Raw genomic sequence first — 18,389 nt, forward strand, 5'->3', positions numbered from 1 at the left:
GATGTCAATGTGGGAAAGGGTTAACTGCTGTTCCTTCTGGGGCTGTTTTGACAACAGGAGAATCTTTGAAGTGTAATTGTGGGTTTCACAGCTATGGATATAATCCCTCTCCAGGGGGGAGGGGGCTTCCTGTTTGTGGGTGGGTGTCCATCCAGCCCTCCTCTACTTGTTCTCTGTGTTTACTATTCAACAATATTTACTTAATAATTCATAGTATGCCCCACTGCTCTATAAATAGCATGTAAAAATGGAGGTAAATAGCTTAGAATCATCCCTAAAGCTGCTGCCTCAGCTGCTGTCTGTGTCCTAGACCTGTTCCTGCCTCTGCAAGGCACAAGGAAGGGCTGTGGCTCAGTGGCAGAGCACCTGCTTTGCATGCAGAAGGTCTTAGGCTCATTTCCTGGCATCTCCAGGTAGGGCTAGAAAAGACCGCAGTCTGCAACTGGAGAAACAATGTCAGTAAGTGTAGACAATACTGAGCTAGATGGTCTGACTCAGTATAAGGTTCCTAAGGCCTTTTCTGCAATATCTTTCAATGAACTGTGATGTGTCTGTGGGGATGAAGCAAGGGATTTGTTGGTTAGCTTTTTGCCACAGATGAAGAATCCCAACCATGCATGCTGCTGTCATTTTCATATGTACATGTATATGTGCCTCAGAAATTTCTTCCCAAAGCAACTTGTCTACCTAAGAAAAAGCAGAAAGTTGTCTTCATAGAACAAATTAAGCTTCTGCTTCCTTGTAGATATCATCCTTTCCCATTGACCAGCAATGTGCTGGCCAAAGTGCACTAACATGCCAAAGCAATATATATGTGCCTTTTCCTATGTGCATTCCTCTGATTAAATGCCTGGGGTTTTTTTCTTCTTCCATTCTGCCCCCCTCCCTCTGACAGGAGCTGACACGCGTGGCTGGACAGGGTGCTTCCAAAATGGAGTCTGCCCCGCTCTCCTCCTGCAACAACCCTCTGGACCTGGAGCAATGCTGCAGCCCTGGCCTTGAGCAGCAAGAGAGGCAGCTGCAGGTGCTGCAGTTGGTTGGCATGATGTGCGAGAGGATCTCAGATGCGCTGTTCACAGACATTTCACAGGTTCGTTGAGGCCGTGGTCTCCCGAGCTGCAGTCGGACAAGAAGTCTGCGATTGGGAGGGGAGTTTGCCACATCACCCATTGGTGGTGACTTCAGGGCCAGCAGAGGTTTTTTTAGAGGCCCCAGGCTGAGTGATTCTTGGGAGCAGCCTGGGTGGTCACAGAGGAAGCAGACTCCCCTCCTCCTTCCTTAGGTGCCGCACCAGTTTCACTAGGCTAGGTGGCCAGCAGAAAGGGGTGGAGGAAGGGCTGTGTTAATTTCAAGCCTTGGAAAGCTGAGGAGGTTGCTCAAAATGCCTGGTTGTCAGATTTGGCGGTGGCAGGTGGGGTGGGGGAGAGCAAAACTGTCAAGTGAGAGAAGCTGCTTTGGGTGCAAAGTTTTCTTCTGAGACCTAGAAAGAACAAAAGTATCCAATAGTCTCCCACAAAAACAGACTTGTTGAGTGCACAAAACCTAATCTTCCTCCCTCCCTTTGTCTTTTACTTGGATAATTAAGCAGTTTGTTGAAAAGACAAGCATGTCAAAGAAACCCAAAGGAGTTTGTTTTCCCCAGGAGGCGGCTGGTTAATGGATTTAGTTACTAAACTCCCCGCCACCACCTCCCTCTTTGCCCTCCAGATACACCTGGTACCAGACACACCTGGCAGGGAGAATTTGCTTGGGCCCGGGCTTAAAATTGCCTGTTCTGAGATCAGAAAAAGAGGTGCAATGCCCAAAGGGAACCAATACTAACAGTAATTTGCCATGCTGCCGCCCTAAGAAAGAGAGGGGAGATCTCTTGGCTCCCTGAGGGTTTTATTTTATTTGGGGTAGAGAAAGTCAAGGGGACCTTGACTTCCCTGCCAGAGGGCTGCCTAGGTTCATGTTCAGAGGTGCATACAATGATGGACAGCCATGGCCCTCGCACCCTGCTTGAAGGCTTCCCAGAAGCATCTGGGTAGCTGCTGGGAAGGGACATAGCTCAATGGAAGAAGAACCTGGTTTTGATCCCCAATGTTTCCAGATAGGGATGAGAATGTACCCAGTTTGGAATCCTGGAGAACCCCTGGCAGTCACTGTAGACAGTACTGGGCTAAATGGACCATTGGTCTGACTTGGCATAAAGCAGCTTCCTAGATTATTGATCTAGCAGCACCAACCAGCATGGCCAATGGTCACAGATGATGGGGGAGGCGGGTTGCAGTCCAACAACATTTGGAGGGTCACAAGTTCCCCATCCCTGACAATAAGCCCTTGTGAGTTGCATTCTGCTACATGGCTGTTTGCATGTCTAGAGAGTCCTACATTGCTGCACTTTAAACCCACTCTCTGGGGTTCCAAGTCGTTACTACACATGGTTTCAAAACCCACAGATGGGCAATACCTTTATTAAGATAGACCCAAACTGCTGGTACTGTTTCCATAGTCAAGGGGCAAATCCAGGAAGATAGCAGCAGAAGGAGAATTTCTGGTCCAATGTTGACATTGCAGTTCCTTGCGGAAACCCAGTGGCCTGTGAAGTGGCCTGAGGCTGTCAGTGACGGAGTGTAGCTGAAATGCCCCCAGAATCCTCTGAGTATTCCAAAATATTTACTGGATCTTAGAACTAACTACGGAGACTTGGTGGCCCTGCTGAGAAGAAACAGAATTGTTTTTAGGTGGGAATTCCCCCAGGGCCTATCCTTTACATTTAAAGGGAAAAAAATTAAAATAAGATCAGTGGAAGACAAGGGAAAATTTCTGAGAGACCACGAAGAAGACCTGCAGAAAGAAGCTTTAGAAGAGTTAAGAGCCTTAAAACCAGGAGTATTAGACATCGCACCACCATCTTTGGGATTGGACAAACCAGCAAAAGTGATACCACCGTCAGAACAAGAGGAATTACTGGGAGCGGTTGGAGGAAAGTAGAATAATTACACAATGTCTCTACAATTGCTAAGTTGGAACATTCATGGATTTAACTCCCCGGAGAAGAGGAGGAAAGTTTTTCATTTATTGAAAAAGGAACAGTTGGACTTAATTTGTTTACAGGAAACACATGTGATAAGGCTACATAGGAAAGTATTGATTAATAAAAGATTGGGTCAAGAGTTTATTTCATCGGATAAGGTCAAAAAGAGAGGAGTTGTAATTTATGCCAAAGAGAGCCTATCACCGAAATTTGTTTTTAAAGATGATCAAGGAAGATTTGTGGCAATCGAAATTCAATCACAAGGAGAAAAAATTTTAATAGTAGGAGTTTATGCACCAAATGAGGGGAAATCTGAATTTTTTAAGAAATTGCATGAGACATTGTTAGACTACATGGATTACAACATTATTATGATGGGAGATATGAATGGAGTGGTATCTACAAATATGGACAAGTCGCAGAGACAGATTGTAACTAAAGATGGCAGACTACCAAAAACCTTTTTTGAACTGACTGACAATATGGACTTGATTGATATTTGGAGAACTAAAAACCCCTTAGGAAGAGAGGGAACATTCTTCTCTGAAGCCAAAATGACATGGACTAGAATTGACCAAATATGGATAACTAGAGGACTGGCACCTAAGACTCGAAAAGTGGAAATTTGCCCAAAAACTTGCTCCGACCATAATGCTGTGAAAATGGAGATGAAACTAACACCAATTGGTTCCTTCAGATGGAGGATGAATGACACCTTATTTAGAGATCAAAAGGTTGTTAAGAAGGCCCAAAAAACCTTGAGAGACTATTTTGAGATAAATTTGAATACTAATATTGAAAAAAGAATAATCTGGGACGCAAGTAAAGCAGTTATGAGGGGGTTTCTGATCCAACAGAATACAATAAAGAAGAGAGCCCAAAATGAGAAAAAAAAATTTGGAAAAAATAAAAGAGGGTGAGAAGAAACTAAGAGCCAAACCAAAGTCACAAGAGATTCTGAGAGATATACAGTTATATCAAGTGCAATATATGAAGATGATGAACCAGGAAATTGAATGGAAAATTAAACAAATGAGACAAAAGACATTTGAATCGGCTAATAAATGTGGAAAATTGTTAGCTTGGCAAATGAAAAAAAGACAAAAGCTCAATACTATCACTAATTTGGAAGTGGAAGGAAAGAACATTCAGAATCCAGTGGAGATTAGAAAATGCTTCCAGAGGTATTTTAAACAGTTATATACACAAGGGCCACAGAAAGAGTTTGATATAGACCAATTTTTAAAAACAAATGGATTACAAAAAATCTCTCAGGAAAACAAGATAATGCTGAACCATAAAATTACAGAACAGGAGGTAGAAGGTGCCATTCAGAATATGCAGTTGGGTAAATCTCCAGGGCCGGATGGTTTAACCTCAAAATATTATAGATCTTTGAAGGACTGGTTAATTCAGCCACTAAAGGAGGTTTGTAACGAAATTTTGGAGGGGAAAAAAGCGCCAGAGTCGTGGAAGGAAGCTTACATTACACTTATACCGAAAACTGAGTTGGAAAAGACACAACTTAAGAACTACCGCCCCATATCCCTGCTCAATGTGGATTACAAAATATTTGCTGATATTTTGGCTAATAGATTAAAAAAAGTATTAGTGGAAGAGATACATAAGGACCAAGCTGGCTTTCTCCCAGGTAGGCACTTGTCTGACAACACGAGGAACATAATCAACATTCTGGAGAAGTTGCAAGTGAATATTAATACTAAAGCAGTTTTAATTTTCATAGATGCGGAGAAAGCCTTTGATAATATTTCTTGGAATTTTATGAAGAAAAATCTCCAGGGGATGGGGGTGGGTCAAGGGTTTGAAAATGGTATAAGTGCAATTTACTCAGAACAAAAGGCTAAGCTAATAGTCAATAATGTGATGACAGAGGAATTTAAGATAGAGAAAGGTACACGACAAGGCTGCCCAATTTCCCCATTGCTTTTTATTTCGGTCCTGGAGGTTTTGCTAAATATGATTAGAAGGGACCGTCTGATTAATGGTATCCAGGTCGGAGCCAAACAATACAAATTGAAAGCTTTTGCAGATGACCTAGTTTTGACGTTACAGGAGCCAGAATCTAGTACGAAAAGAGTATTAGAACTGATTCAAGAATTTGGTCATGTGGCAGGATTTAAGCTGAACAAGTCAAAAACTAAAGTTCTTGAGAAAAATTTAACACCGATTGAGAAAGAGAGGTTTCAGAAGGAGACAGGTTTAACATTAGTTAAGAAAGTAAAATATCTGGGGGTTAATATGACTGCTAAGAACTTAAATTTATTTAAAGATAACTATGAGAAATGTTGGACAGAAGTGAAAAAAGATTTAGAAATATGGTCAAATTTGAAGCTTTCCTTGTTGGGTCGAATTGCAGCTATAAAGATGAATGTATTGCCAAAAATGTTATTTCTGTTTCAATCATTGCAAATTTTGGACAAGATGGACTGTTTCAAGAAGTGGCAGAGAGACATTTCTAGATTTGTCTGGCAGGGCAAGAAGCCCAGAATAAAATTTAAAATGTTAACTGATGCAAAGGAAAGAGGCGGATTTGCCCTGCCAGACCTTAAACTTTACTATGAATCAGCAGCATTCTGCTGGTTGAAAGACTGGCTGCTTCTTGAGAACACAGACATTTTGGATTTGGAAGGTTTTAATAATGTTTTTGGGTGGCATGCATATTTGTGGTACGACAAGGTTAAAGCACATAAAGCATTTAAAAACCATATTGTCAGGAAAGCATTGTTCAATGTCTGTATAAGATACAAAGACTTATTGGAAAATAAAACCCCAAGGTGGTTGTCACCAATGGAAGCGAAGGCTCAGAAAAAGCTCAATATGGAGGCCAAATGGCCGAAATATTGGGAAATATTGGAACAAGAAGGAGAGAAATTGAAATTGCAGAGTTTTGAGAAATTAAAAGATAAAGTGCGAGACTGGCTTCATTATTATCAAATAAGAGAGGCCTATAATTTGGACAAAAAAATTGGCTTCCCGGTGGAAAAATCAAAATTGGAAACAGAACTGTTAGATCCCAAAACTAAGATACTTTCAAGAATGTATAACTTGCTGTTAAAATGGAACACGCAGGATGAAACGGTTAAATCTGCAATGATTAAATGGGCACAAGATATTGGTCATAACATTATGTTTGCTGACTGGGAACAGTTGTGGACCACCGGTATGAAATTTACGGCATGTAATGCCTTAAGAGAGAATATTATGAAAATGATATATAGGTGGTACATGACACCAGTCAAGCTTGCAAAAATATATCATTTGCCTGATAATAAGTGTTGGAAATGTAAAGAAAATGAAGGTACATTCTTTCACCTTTGGTGGACATGCCCAAGGATTAAGGCTTTCTGGGAGATGATCTATAATGAAATGAAAAAGGTATTTAAATATACCTTCCTGAAGAAACCAGAGGCCTTTCTCCTGGGCATGGTCGGCCAATTGGTGCCAAAGAAGGACAGAACTTTCTTTATGTATGCAACAACAGCAGCAAGAATTCTCATCGCAAAGTATTGGAAGACACAAGATCTACCCACCTTGGAAGAATGGCAGATAAAGTGATAGACTATATGGAATTGGCGGAAATGACTGGCAGAATCCGAGACCAGGGAGAAGAGTTGGTGGAAGAAGATTGGAAGAAGTTTAAAGACTATTTGCAGAAACATTGTAAAATTAATGAATGCTAAATGATGTTGGATTGAAATGAAGTGGCTTTAGCAATAAGGTTAAAAAGAATATGTAAAAATGGACTGATAATTAGATGAAAATATAAAGTTATAATATGTCAAGATATAGAATTAAGATAAATACAAAGAGGGAAAGGATTTGCTGAATTAACTATGTGAATTGGAATACAAAAAAGGGAGGTGTGAGGAGGTCAGGAAACAAGTAATTGAAATATAAGATACGAAAAGATTGATTTGTTTTTTAATTGTTTTTTATTTCTTCATGTATTTTGTATTTTTCTTTGCATTTTTGTATCTTTTTTCTTTTTCTTTTCTTATTCTGTAATTCTCTCTTGTCTGTAAAATTTCAATAAATATTTTTAAAAAAACAAGAAACAGAATCCTCTGAGTAATAACCTCAGGATAAGAGTCCTTAATTTTGATTGTATAAACAAGCTTCTGGTTACACTCTGGAGAGTTTGTTGAGATAGATGTACAGTGTGTCTTTGAGGTCTTGGCAGTCTTTCAGCCGAATGACATGATAATCTCCCTTTGCTTCTCTCTCTCTCTAGGTTGTGGAATTCGTGGCAACAACTCTGCAGCGGGCTTGTGCAAGTCTCACTTGCAGCTCAGGGGGTAGCACTGTGGAAGCCCAGACACTGAGCATGGCTATGGGACTGGTGGCTGCCATACTAGGAGGGGCAGTGCAGGTGAGACTGTGGGGCAGTCGGGGAGGGATCAGGGCTGGTTCGCTCTTGTGCCCCTGCTCTCATCCCTGTGACAGAGAGACCATCGTATGTGTAGCCTAAAGATGGCTGCAATGGAAAGAGACTAAAGATGGCTAGCTGAGCCAGTGGAGCCAGGCCCTGGGTCCCTCTGTCATAGCCTGATGGAATGGTTGTTGCTAGATGACAGTGGAAGTTTTAAAAGTCGCTGCCTGGTGGGTCTGGTCCTAGACATCAATTTATTCTTTCCTCTCCCATAGCCTGTGTTTTTACACTGGCCCTAGCAAAACTTGCACCACCTCTTGCTGAAGTTGGATGTGGTTTCCAGAAAACCCTTGAGTGACGAAGATGATCTTATTTACATAATTTTCCTCCACTCTGGTTAACACACAAGGCAAATTGCAGAAATCTACGTACTACTATAATAATGCCACATTAAGAAGCTGCTTAAAAATAAGTTGTTGGGGAGGGGCAGATGGTTCTTGGTGTGGTAACAATGCTGGGTGCAGCAGTGGGTTGTCCAGATTTCAAGTGGACAGTTTCCAGCATATGTACTGTGAATTCTGCCCATCCCGGCTTGCTCTTCAGCTACTTTGCAATCCACCACCTGAGATGTTCCCCAAGGCCCTTAGCACGAGTCCCAAAAAGCAGCTCCTTTCCCACCCCATCCGCTCTTTGCACCTGTAGGCTTGGGGCATGATCTTATCTCCCCTGCCAGATCCTTCATATACACCCATAACGGTAACCACAGCAAAGTCTTCCTTCCTACAGTTCCTTCCCCTGACACAGCCTCCGTTCAGCCCTGGGGAAAGTTCTCAGGAGAAGCCCTGATTCTGTCTTTCTTTGTGGCCGGACTAACATGCTTGATGATCTCTCTGCAGCTGAAACCGGCCGACTTTGCTTCCCTGAAGGGGCTGGTGCCCCTGCTGGAGGATCTCTCCCACGTTCATCCAGAGCCTGTCATCCAGGAGCTTGCTGCTGACTTGCGTATCACCATCTGCACCCACGGAGCTTTTTCCACGGAGACAGTCAGCTCTGCTGCGCAAAGTACCCTGGGCAAGAGTGATGCAGGAGTGGCAGTCAAACCAAGAGCTCCCGTAAGACAAGGCCTCACCAAAAGGCCCCCTAGAGAGACCTCCAAGCCCGAGGCGGCTCTGCCACAGGACCACATGGAGAGCAGCTCGGGCACAGACCCCATTTCCAACCCGCCAAGAGGGCCTCCGGCTGGGGAATCTATTGCAGAGCCAGGCTGTGGATCTCAGGACCTGCAAGAACTTCTCTTATCAGTTTATGACCCAGACATTCCAGCACGAGCAGCTGCCTTGCGTAGTCTTTCCCGCTTGATAGAGCAGAGGGACTCTGAAGCCCTGAAGATTCAAGAGAAGCTGCTGAAGGTAGACACTCAGAGTACACTGTGTCAGCCCTCTGAGAACACCCACGAGGCTGCAGTGCGTGCGCGCCTTCATTGCTTTCATACTCCCTTTAGTGATGGCCTGTCCAACTAAGGGTGTTCCTGCATGGAAGAACTCACTTTGAAACCCTGGCATATTGCTGGTGGTTTAAGTAAACCTGACATTTGCCCATCTGCTGCATGCCAGATGTTTTGGACTACAGTTCTCATCAGCCCTAGCAAGCTCAGCTGTTCTGGCTGGGTTTGATGGGAGTTGTGGTCCAAATCTAGAGGGCACTGGGTTGGCAAAAGCTATTGTAACCACTTGTAGATACCTGCAAGCCTTTTTTCGCAGGGGGAGGGTAATGTGGAAGTTTAATTTTTAAGTCACTAGCATTTGCCCTACAACAGATAGTAGTCTTCAATGCCCTGAAAAGTAAGGGAGACCCTTCTCCTTTTTGGTGGGGTGTGACCCTCTCTTTTCTTCCTTTGGTACATCATGCCAGGAGTACTTCTAGTTTGAGTTAACACAGGCTGGTATGGCACGGCATCATCCACATGCTGGCTGAGACACCTCTCTCCCATTGGTTGAGGAAGCCAGTTCTAACCATGGGCATCTGACCCTTCCCTCTGTCAAAACAGTCAAATCCATGATGGGTTCCAAAAACCTCCAGGATTCCTTCTTCCCTGCCTAGATGTCAATTGCCAGTTAAGCTGACATAGGAAGCCACCTTATACAAGGCAGACCCTTGGTCCATCTCACAGTTTTAGGCTGGGAGTCTCTCCCAGCAATACTTGGAGATGCCACTGGGGATTCAACCTGGGGACACCTTCTGCAAAGCAGATGCTATACCACTGACTGTTTTCAGTTAGCAGAACCTCTGGATTTTTTGGTTTGTGTGTGACATGAGGGATGTAGGAGATACTGTCTTCTGTTGGGAAGGCATCAGCACTAAGGCTATGAAGACTATCCTACTTGAATGCAAGTTAGGTGATTCTTGGACTTTATCCTTCCAGGTTTTTTTGGAAAATTTGGAGCATGAGGAGTCCTTTGTTTATCTTTCTGCTATCCAAGGTAAGCAGGCAGAATCTGGCTGTTTGTGTTGAGTTCTGCTGAGAATGAAAATAGAAGCTTTTTGCTGTCTAGCCAGACTAATTATGTAGCGGCCAACACGAAGCTCCTTGTCTGTGGAAAGTTGTGCTGCTTGGACATGAATTTTTAAAAAAGGACAGATCGCCTGGCTGGATCAAGCCAAAAGCCCCTCTAGTTTAGGGGCACTAAGATCTCCCACCCTCACTCCTAGGAATGGGAGGTGTTTGAGAGGTTGCTTCTGCCCAGCTTCCACTTTTGAATTTTATGTGTTGAGATGTGGAGTTTCACAACACTACTCAATTTACTGGAAGAAGAGGAGTGAGGGGCGGCCATTAATAAAATCAAGAAGCCCCACAACCTGATTCCCTCCAGTTTTAGCCCCATCCACTGGGTTACGTTTTTAAAAATCAGCTAAAGTTGCTGACATAAAAGAAAAGTGTGTATCCTCACACCCCAGACTCTCTAGTAATTCAAATGCTGCTTCACGGCTCAGTGGCTCTGCTGAGCAAATGCTGTTTTCCTTATCCCAGGTGAAGGAGGCATTTGTTCTCCAGAAGTGGCTGGGAGACAGTTAAGTGTTTCTCTGGAAAGGTACTAAGCATGAAGATGCTGGGCATGTGAGCACAGTAGAGCATCAGCTGACATCAGGTACATGGTCTTATGCTGAGTCAGTCCATTGGGTCACCTAGCCAAGGACTGCCTCTACAGTGACTGGCAGCAGCCCTCCAGGGGTTCAGGCAGGGAGTTGTTCCTTTCCAGCCCCACCTGGGAATGTGGGGATTGAACCTGGAACCTTGCACATGCAAAGCAAGTGCCCTACCACAGAGCCACAGCTCTTCCCTGAATTCTTCTTGGTCATCTGAAAACTGGAATTGGCCTGGTCTCATTGCCAGTTATACTGGTCTGTGCAATTTGCTTGGACATCGTCCTTCCAATCAACTCTCACTTCCTCTCCTGTCCATTGGCAGCATCTCTGCTCTCCTCCTTTTGGAAGAAGCCACCAGTAATTCCTTGAACAAAGCAATCTCTCACTGGCTTCCTTCTGAAGAATAGCAAGGTGATCTGGTATAAGCCAGGCAGATATGCTATGCAAATATTGAGCTGGTAGCCAGTGTCCCTGGCTGTCTTCTTAGGAAACGAGCACTGTGGCATCCTGTATTCAACAGAATTGTGTTCCCTGTTACTTCATCCCTTTGTACAGTGTGTCCTGGAGGAGTCGTTCCAAGGTAGCCCCCATACTTGTGTGTTGGCAGTGGTAGCAGGGCGCTGGATGAATGTTGTGTTTGTCTCCGGGTCCATAATTAATCAGCTGCTGTGTACAGATAGTGCAGAAGGAAAGAGGAACATTCTAGGCTGAACTCAAGATTGCCACATAGGGAGGTATGAGATGCTGTGGTTTCTTGGAGCAAAAGGAATCCACCTTTTTGCCTTGGTACAGTCAAACTTCAGTGGCTCTTCACCAGTTGCCCTGTTAAGGCAGATGGCAACCAGAGAGAGAACTTTCTCAGAACATCACCCCAATTTGGCCATTCTGCTGGTCTGAGCCAGGGGCAGTGCAGGGAAGGAGCACACTTGCACCATACCTCCAGTCCTGGTGTAGCCGTGTAATCCTGATGGCTGTGTTTTACCTCCAGTGTTGAAGGCAGTCTGCCTCTGAATACCAGTTGCGGGGAATCACAAGCAGGGAGAGTTGTTGCAGTCAGGCTTGCTTGCTTGCGGACTTCATCAAAAGCATCTAGTTGGCTGCTATGAGAACAGGATACCTGACTATATAGGCATTTAACCTGATCCAATAGCCAAACTCCTCTTGCAGTCTAGCATAACAGGGGTATGGGATTCCTCTTCCCATGTATTTATGGGTTGTGGGTTTTTTATCTTGTTTTTGAAAACTGTCCTGGAAGCTTCACTGCGGAGTAGCATATATTTTGAGCTAAATGGAGGCTGAAAGAGGCCTCCCACCTCTTTTTCATAGAGACAGAGGCGAGGAAAGTGGGACAGTAATAGTATCCACCACCAGCTTTCTGGGCTGATGGATTTTTTCACTGTTTCTTCTCGGGATTCCTTGGCACCCTCAAAGTGTAAGGAGGCATTTGGGTGCGAGCCAGCTCCCTTTCCTCATTGTGCAGTGCAATTCAGAATAATTCAGATTTTTATCCCAGTAACATCCTAAGGGCTCAGGATGAGTAACAAACACTTATTTAAAGTACTGTGGGGTTGGGCAGGAAGACCCATAAATAAGGTGATGGGTGGATAAAAAAATCTCCCAGTTGCTTCAGGAGGAGGAAGTCTTCAACCCTTGCAAAGTTCATGCTGCACCTTTTCTATGCAGTTTGTATAGGGCACCTGGGAAGTCCCAGCAGGAAGCCCCTGGCTCAGACTGCTGTCAGGTAGAAGAGGGTGGGAGAGAGGGAATAAAGAGGACCTGCTCTTCTGGCTGCAACATTGCAAAGAGCTGAAGGGGGAACCTCCTTGGCCTGCCTTTTCTTTCCTGTACTTGTGTTGGCTTGAGCCTGTGAAGGGCTCATGTGTGCCCTGCAGGCGAAAGACATCTTGCCACTCCCACCAGTGACATGGAAAGCATTGATCCTTGCACGTTTAGCAACTTTGCGATGGCTTTGATGAACCCTCCCACTTTGCCAGGGGGACTGAGTCAGAAGCAAAGTGCTAAGCTCAGCTTTGAGAGTCACGTCGGCATTGCCTCAAAAGGGCTGCGATGATGTAGGGGAGAGGCTAAGGTGTAGGGCAGCTGTCAAATCTTACCCACTGCCCTTTCCCCCAAAGAGCCATCTGGCTGCCAACACACATGCACCCCATTCCAGAACACACATCTCCCTACCATATCCAGCTAGACGAGCAGCTGAAAATAAGCAGGGCAGGAGAGACTTCAGTCTTGGCCAGGTAGCCTCTGCCACTGACTCACTGCTTGGCATCCCCAAAGATGCTCCAGGCCCCACAGTCTTCCCTCCCGCACCCCCCACATAAAAGTATTGCTGTCTCATTGCAGATTTACTAGCCCATTGCTTTACAAGCCGGAAATGAGTAACATGATTGTTCTCAAAAGAAAAGGCGGAGGGAAGCACAGAACCAGGATATTGGCAGGTTTCAGCCAGTCTGAGCCACAGGAAGAAATTGTAATTGTACCTTGGATGTGGTCCTTGAACCTGCTGTTGACAATGTGTGGTTCGCATGTATTCAGTATTGGATATTTTGCGATGGACCCACAGTTAAAAAATAAACTTGGAAGCGGAATTTTGCTTTACGCTGCTTTGAGCCCCTAGAGCTTTAAAGTGTCCAGAGCACTGTTTACTGCACCCAGAGTGGGGGACAGAGTCCTCTGTGATTCTCAAGACTCCCTGGCGGATGGTATCACAGAGAAAGCACACACCCCCTCCCCGCCGCCGCACCTTACCTGCTGCAGAAGGAAGCAAGCAAGCCTAAACAACTGAGAAAGGGGGCAGGATCATTGCACTTCCAGCATAACCTTTTTTGGCACAAGAGCCACATTCACCCTTGGCCACGCTCTCTGAGGGCCAGAGGTGGGTATAGCCACCCTGCACACTGTCATGTACACACAGCCTTCCCTGCCCCATCTGTAGTGATTGGAGTGTTGGACTAAGCTGGGAGACCAGGGTTCAGATCCCCATGCAGCCATGAGACGCTTGCTGGGTAACCTTGCATCAGTCGGTCTCTCAGCCTAACCTACTTTACAGGGTTGTTGTGAGGATAACATGGGGAGGGGGAGAACCATGTATACCACCCCGAGATCCTTTGGTGCACTGTAAATGTTAAACAAATACATAAATTAGGGTTGCCATATTTCAAAAAGTAAAAACCAGGACACCCTGAAAGTTGTTGAGCTCTAAAAAGGCCCAAAAATGCAATTGTTCAATTAAGTTGCCTAGGATCCAGGACAAACCGCCACCTTACAGCCCTACATAAATGAAAATCTTTCTGGATCAGCAGAAGGGGGCTTATTGCCCCCTCTGTTAATGTTGTGGTGACCAAGGAGGGGGCAATTTGCATCTGTTCCTGAGCACAGAGTATGCCTGTTCCAGCACTGTGTCTGCTTCACTTCCCCACACTTTTGACCACACTGCCAAAGTTAGTGGGGTTTTGGCTGGGGACTGAAAAAATTGCTTGAAGCTTGAGGATGGGCAGATCAGGCCTCAGAGCTGGAAGTTGGCCACCTGTGCCCTAGAGCCATAGGCAGCTCCAGCTGAGCCAGTTTAGGGGCCACCTCAAATGGCCTCATTGGAGCCTTTTTCCTCTCCATGGTTCTGTTCATGGAGGAGGAGGAGGTTTCTCATCTTCTTCAAGCCAACTCTTTAAAGAGGAATTCTGCTCCCCTCTGCCCTAGAGCTCCCTGTTCCATTTTTTTCATGTGGGTTTTCCCACACAGCTTTTTATTGTCAGTTTGGGCCTTGGGCTTGGGCAACTTGGCGGTTGGAGCCCTGTTCCCGGGGAGGCCTTGGGCAAGCTGTGGCGTGTGCCAGCCTCAGCTCTTAAGGTGGAAATAACCCCATGTGTGTTGTGAAGATGAAGTGCTGCCTCCTATGCCAGCCTTTTCTGCAACAAGCTCCCGTCCATGGCCTTTCCTTTTGCACTTTCAGAGAGAAGCTTTAAGGGCTAAACTTTGGTTTGGTCCAGGAGGCCTGGACTAAGGGGAAACATAATTTTTCCTTTCCAAATTAGTCCAGGTAAATGTTAGGAACAGTTATTATATCATATATGATTCTTCAGGCTGTGAACTCTTATTTATTTATTTATTGCATTTATAACCCACATTTTCACCAAGGAGCTCTATGTGGTGTACATGGTTCTCCTCAGTTAATCCACACAACCACCCTATGAGGTAGGTTAGGCTGAGAGGCAGGCCACCTAGCATGGGGATAGGAAGCCTTGGATCTCTGTCAAGCACAGCAACAGGTGCTTGAGTTCCCAAATGGAGCCTAGTCATCCCACTCCGCCACCAGCTGACAATGCCCTTAGCAGATGTAACAATCCCATAATACCTATTTTCCCAACAACCTGCTGCTTCTAATCCCCAGGGCATTTTCTTCCCTCCTCCTCCATTTTTTCTTCCTGCGCCCAGAGGCATGTCTGATCTGGAACTGGAGATCAAAGGGATGTGAAAGACAGCTGCATCCGCATCATCTCAAAGGGTTGAGGTCGTAACCTGGGCCTTCAAGGCCAAATCAAACAGCTATTGAACTAAAGGTGTTGGGCATGGCCCAGTAGGACCTGGGCTGTTTTCACAGCTCTGATGGTTCTGTGGTGGAACTTGCAGTTAAGTGAAGCGTGCTTCCTCCCCACTGTTTACTCTGGCTTGACTGTAGAATGCTGCCATGACTTCTTGGAGCAAGGCTGTAGGACACACAACACTTCTAGGAGCACATTCAGAAGGGAGACCTTGATTCTAGTTCTCTTCAATGGGCCAGAGTTAGGCTTGATTCCCTGGTGCTGCCCTTGCCTCTTCCAGGGGCAGTGACTCACATGACATGAACCTTTGTAAGTAGCACCTTTCTGCTATTGTGATTTGTGGATGGCATCTGATGAAGCCGGTCTTTGCCGGCTCATCTCTGAGGACATCCAGAACTTTGCCACCTTGTTGCTGCACATGAATGCAGCTACCTCTTTGGGAATGTGGTCTTTTTGGCACAGCCACCATCAGGACAGAGTTGAAGCTGGTTAAGTTGGCACCTTTTGTTGCTGCCTATGACAACCTGGTGCCCTACATATATTTTGGATTACAACTCTCATCAGCTTCAGCCAGGGAAGGCACCAGGTTAGCAAAGGCATGTGGTGCTTTGCCAAGCCAGGGGTTTCTAGTTTCCTGTAGGTCAATTCTGCTTCAGAGGCAATTCTTTCCCACGTGTTGGGAATTCCCTTTTTGAGGCTTGTTCTGGTTTGTTTTGCCTTGCAAGAGAGCTGTATTAAGCTGGCAAAGCTCCCACACTGCCAACAGGGCTGAAGAATTGAGGGTTTTTCAGTTGTTTCTGGACTATAGCTCCCATCCCTGCTAATCATGCTGGCTGGGACTGATGGGAGATCAACAACATCTAGGGAATCTCCACTCCCAGGATAAGGCAATGTGGCAATAAGGCTTTTATAAACACCCTTTGGACAAGGGCAAAAAATAAAATCTGAATAATTATCCAGGTGGGCAATAAAAGATCACTTAAAACTATTCTACCTTTCTTAGGCACATTGCTCAATCCTTCCAAGTCCTCTGTGTGAATCTCATTGTCAATCTCTCCTCCTTTCTTTTGAGGCAGTTCTTTCTCTGCTATCCCCTCTGGATTTGGAATTGGAGAGCTGGGAAAGGGCTCAAAAAGCCATCATTTCAAAGTATCCCCACTAGCATCTTCGACATCGGTCCACACAATTGCCAATGCCTGCCTTCTATGTCACTCCCTGGTGCTTCTCTTTCTCCTGATCTTCCGGTGTCCCCCCCCCCCAAATAAATTTTATTGGTTTTCCACAAATTTTTAAACACACCAACAATCAAACAAACAAACAAACAAACAAACAAACGAGCAAACATAAATCCTAACCTTATTAAGACTAATCTTATTAACATTGTTAAGCGACTTCCTCATGTCCCCTTGGTTGAATTTCAGTGTATATCATTTTAACGCTTTTCCAAAACCTATATTCTCATAAAGTTAACTTAATCACTTAACATCTTTCTCCTGATCTTCAGGTGTTGTGCTGCTGTCGGATGCATTCCCAGAGCGAGTCCTTCCCTACCTGCTGGCCCAATATGGGAGCGCTCATCCAGGCACACAGGAAGCACAGACGGTAGAGACCAGGATGAAAGTGGGGGAGGCCCTGATGCGCATCACACGGGCACTAGGTGAGTTTGCAGCTCCCACTGGGAATTTTGTGCCAGAGCTGCTCCAGCAGCGTGTGGAGCACCAGAACATGTGGCTCTCTGAGGAGGCCTATGCTGGCTTTATAATCACGCTTGTCCAGGAAGTTGAGTAATGCTCATTTACTGATATAAAACCCACAACTGGTTGTACTAAGTGCAGAGTGCCAAACAGCATTGATGTTCCTTGGCAGCTTGGTACCCAGCCTTCACAATCTACAGATGCCTCTAGCTTTGCTGTTCAGTGTGTGGGCAGAACATTCCACCTGGACAGAGCCGTGCTAGAAGAGATCCCTGCTCCTTCTTCCATAGCAGCATCTTTGCCTTCAGGTGCCTAAGCACCAAACTGACAGCAGGGGAAGCTACTGTTGGGACCCACCCAGGTCAACCTCCCCTGGCTTTGGAGTCACGTCCTCTGGCACAGATTGGAGTAACACAGCATGCCCTGCCCTTACAAAGGAAAATTAGGCATGTCTAAGGGAATGAGTCACCTCCTTTTTCTAGGCCTCAAGTTGTATTAGAATCTGTGCATGCTATTTAACGGCACTATTAATTTTCTCCTTGCTTCATTTCCCCACAAATGGAAGTTCAGGAATTGCCCACCAGTTTCCTGCATGTTACAAGGCACCATTATAAAACTTGGCTGCATTGCCTGCTGTTTCCCTAAGACTGGAGCCCTGTGACTTGTCTGGGCATGACAGTGGCTGAGTTCTCTGGAACTTAGGCCTTTCTTTAAAGGTTTTTGCTTGTTAAAGTGATTGCTTTTTGGTGGCATCCAAGCTCCTCTACACTGGGGTCTAGGGGGACAGGTGCCAGCTTAGCAGGGTGCACGAGCCAGTCTTGATGGTGCCACCACAGCCATCTCGAGTCTTTTGTCCACTGCTGTTGCCAGCGAACAGATTGCTCCCTGCACTCTGTGCTGCAAATCCTGCTTGGCCAATTTAGCCTTATTGTGCTTTATATATGTTGAGCCTAACTCATTAAATTACCATCTGGCCCAGATGTTTCTCCATCTGTGCATCCCACCTGTTTGTCTGAAGCAGAAAATGGCTAAAAGACTGGCTTTTAAATCTTTTAGTTTGATAAAAGAGAGGGGGGATTACAGGGTTTCCTCCTTGGTTTGGCTTCTGTGGCAGCTAAATAAATATTTTCTCAAACAGATGTTCAGTGTGTGAGGACCTCTTCTGGTTTTCATGCTTTTTGTGTTGAAGGAACTGGCCTATTTGACATCAGCTTGTCTGCTTGAGAAGCCCTGCATGATGTAAAGGATCCTGGGACATGTGCACACTCAGGCACCAGGGCCATGCTGTTGACCATTATGTACTGAACAGGTGACCTAGAAGACTCCTGACACTTCCATCTGATCATGCATTGCAAGAAAGGGGTGGTTGTGGTGGTGAGGAAGCCTCTCTGCCATTAATACTGATCTTCTGATAAGCTTCCAAAGTACAACATGCACCCCCAGATTGAAAACTCCTGTTTGTGGGCTAAGCTGCATCTACCTTGACTGCCCTTTCACTCAGACCAAATCGGAATATTGTGTGCTTCTTCTGAGTGACTGGTTGCCCACTCCAAGCATAAATCGTATTCTAAGAGACTTTAGCATTTCTG

The 18,389-nt window shown here is 45.3% G+C and overlaps 1 protein-coding gene across 2 annotated transcripts in view; it reads left to right on the forward strand.

The window, feature by feature from the left end:
* Nucleotides 1-18,389, forward strand: part of TANGO6 (transport and golgi organization 6 homolog) — a 49,273-nt gene that overhangs the window by 17,624 nt on the left and 13,260 nt on the right. The window contains exons 11-15 of one of the 2 annotated variants that reach the window (XM_083626233.1): nucleotides 896-1,090; nucleotides 7,272-7,409; nucleotides 8,306-8,818; nucleotides 9,832-9,889; nucleotides 16,611-16,763. In XM_083626233.1, coding sequence (XP_083482359.1) covers nucleotides 896-1,090; nucleotides 7,272-7,409; nucleotides 8,306-8,818; nucleotides 9,832-9,889; nucleotides 16,611-16,763 — 1,057 coding nt within the window. Of the gene's footprint in view, nucleotides 1-895; nucleotides 1,091-7,271; nucleotides 7,410-8,305; nucleotides 8,821-9,831; nucleotides 9,890-16,610; nucleotides 16,764-18,389 lie in introns of those variants that run through there. The other variant, XM_083626234.1, reaches the window with a different exon arrangement.

The sequence above is a fragment of the Podarcis filfolensis genome (assembly GCF_964270895.1).
Source record: "Podarcis filfolensis genome assembly, chromosome: 8".
NCBI lineage: Eukaryota > Metazoa > Chordata > Lepidosauria > Squamata > Lacertidae > Podarcis > Podarcis filfolensis.